The sequence below is a fragment of the Clupea harengus genome, chromosome 6 (assembly GCF_900700415.2).
Source record: "Clupea harengus chromosome 6, Ch_v2.0.2, whole genome shotgun sequence".
Taxonomy (NCBI): domain Eukaryota; kingdom Metazoa; phylum Chordata; class Actinopteri; order Clupeiformes; family Clupeidae; genus Clupea; species Clupea harengus.
In genome coordinates, this window is record NC_045157.1 from 754,881 (window position 1) to 757,380 (window position 2,500).

A 2,500-nucleotide genomic window follows, 5' to 3' on the forward strand; every position below is an offset into this window, starting at 1 on the left:
TTCAGGTGTGTACAACTACCAGGTGGAGGATGACATCAGCAAGCTGAAGGTGTGTGTGAACAGCCTGCTGCAGGAGTACGGCCTCGGCGGCAGCGTGAAAGACGACTACGTCCACGAGTTGTGAGTGTTTCTCTCGTCGTCAGCCTCTACCAGACCTGGGCTGCATTTCCCAAACACTATGAGCAGCATCATCATTAAGGGACAGCTATGAGCATCATCATTAAGGGACAGCTATGAGCGTCATCATTAAGGGACAGCTATGAGCATCATCATTAAGGGACAGCTTGTCCATCATGATGCTGCTCATACCACTAGAAAGCTTTTGGGAGGGGCAACCCTATTTAGTGTTAAGGTAGAGTTGGGTGTGTGTTATAAGAGATTTGTGATATTTGGTGTTGTCATGTCTCCTAGCTGCCGGTGTGGAGCAGCTGAACCTCATACTGTTGCAGCCTTCTTGGGAGGTACGTGCACACACACACACACACACACACACACACACACACACACACACACACACAGTTTGACTTGTTTATTCAGGTGAAGGCAGGCCCTTTGACCCAGCGGGCTGAACCCGATGGTTAGCGTCAGTCAGACCTATCAATCTATCTGTTGGTAACTCAACCTATGAGCCACACACAGGAATTGGGAACCAGTGCAACTCAAATCCTTCCCCTACAGGGAAGTAGGCGCTGCCATAACCGTGATCAGTTACAGGGTTGGACGCGCAGTCATAGCTCACACTCACCTGAGACGACATCGAGGAAGCTCTGACACAAATCTGGGGCACATGACACGGAAAATCAAACAACATGATCACATTATTCACAGTTCACAAGTACATTGTTGCATTTTTTTCCACAAACTTGCGTGTGTGTGTGTGTGTGTGTGTGTGTGTGTGTGTGTGTGTGTGTGTGTGTGTGTGTGTGTGTGTGTGTGTGTGTGTGTGTTTCTCTTCAGGCTCAGTGGCGCAGGAGGTCATCAAAGTCGTCACCCACCAGTTTGTCCCGTTAAACAACACCTTCATCTACAACGCCATGGCCCAGACCAGCGCCAGCTTTCAGCTCTAGGCTCCGCTGTTGGTCCACCCCAAGCCAGCGCTTTCTATTTTCATTTCCCTGTACAAAGACAAGACATGTGTGTGTGGTGTGTGTGTGTGTGAGAGAAAGAGTCTCTATGTAGCGTTGCAATCTTCTCAGCCTAGCCTTGTTTACGTCTGTGTATGTTGTTGCTGGCCAAGAATGTTGTTGGCCACCATAAATACTTCAAACTTTCAAAAGAGTCCTGTGTCACATTTCATCCGTCGCAGCAGTTAAGGGCTACCGTTGTGTGTTGGGGGACATCTTTTAAATGAACAAGGTAGAGAATTCCCAGACAAGATAAGGGAACATGCAATCCATATTATAAAACTATGTTGCCTGACTCCGCAGAAGACATTTGACGTGTCTCAGCTGCTCAGCGTGTCCAGAACAATCTGCAGCTGTGTGGGACACACATTTAGAGTCAGTGCATCATGAGTCTAGCCACATGGACGGCTGCTATTCAAAGTGTTGTTTCACACACACACACACACACACACAGAATTACATACCTACAGACACACACACACATAAATACATACAGACACACACACAGAAATACATACAGACGCACGCACACATACACACAGAAATACATACAGACACACACACACAGAAATACATACATACAGACACACACACACAGAAATGCATACAGACACACACACACACAGAAATACATACATACAGACACACACATACAGAAATACATACACACACACACACAGAAATACATACAGATGCACGCACACATACAAACAGAAATACATACAAACACACAGAAATTCATACAAATACACAAACACATAAATGCATACAGACACACACAGAAATGCATAGACACATACACAGAAATACATAGACACACACACACACACACACATGCCCTAGTGTGTGAGGCTGCCCTTTTTGAGGATAGCAGCTCTCACATATATTACATAATCATAAACCCTACATGCCCCTGCCCCTGCCCCTGCCCGCACCCATCTCCTCATCCCGCTCATAACTTGCTTTGACAAGCTGCCCCTCTAATAAGCTGGCACGGCAGATGCCGTGGGGCACAGGAGCCCGGGCTGCTCGTGTTGCTTTGAAGCACTTGAGGGTTGTAGGCCAGCAGACACTTTGGCTGGACAGCAGGCAGACCAGACACATGTTGATGTCTGTGTTCACACACACATGAAGACACACACACACACATGAAGACGAAGATGAAGACGCAGAAGAGCTCATTTTGGGAGTCGCTCAGAGTTAGTCTCTTTATCCAATCATGCTTTGGCTTTTTATCTTCCTCTGTGTGAGTGCGCAAGTGCACGTTTGTCTGTGTGTGTGAGTGTGTGTGTGTGTGTGTGTGTGTGTGTGTTCTCTGTTAGTAACATATTTGGGTTGTGTAGCTTATGGTGTATTTGGCGCGTGCTTGTAGTGGG

At 47.0% G+C, this 2,500-nt stretch overlaps 1 protein-coding gene across 1 annotated transcript in view; it reads left to right on the plus strand.

Annotated features, from left to right (window-relative positions):
• Window positions 1–1,271, plus strand: part of nae1 (nedd8 activating enzyme E1 subunit 1) — a 10,663-nt gene extending 9,392 nt beyond the window's left edge. Inside the window, exons 18-20 of the mRNA XM_031568734.2 lie at window positions 6–120; window positions 412–461; window positions 958–1,271. Of these exons, the coding sequence (XP_031424594.1) occupies window positions 6–120; window positions 412–461; window positions 958–1,067 (275 nt within the window). The 3' untranslated portion in view covers window positions 1,068–1,271. The remainder of the gene's footprint in view (window positions 1–5; window positions 121–411; window positions 462–957) is intronic.
• The last annotated feature ends 1,229 nt before the right edge of the window (window positions 1,272–2,500 follow it).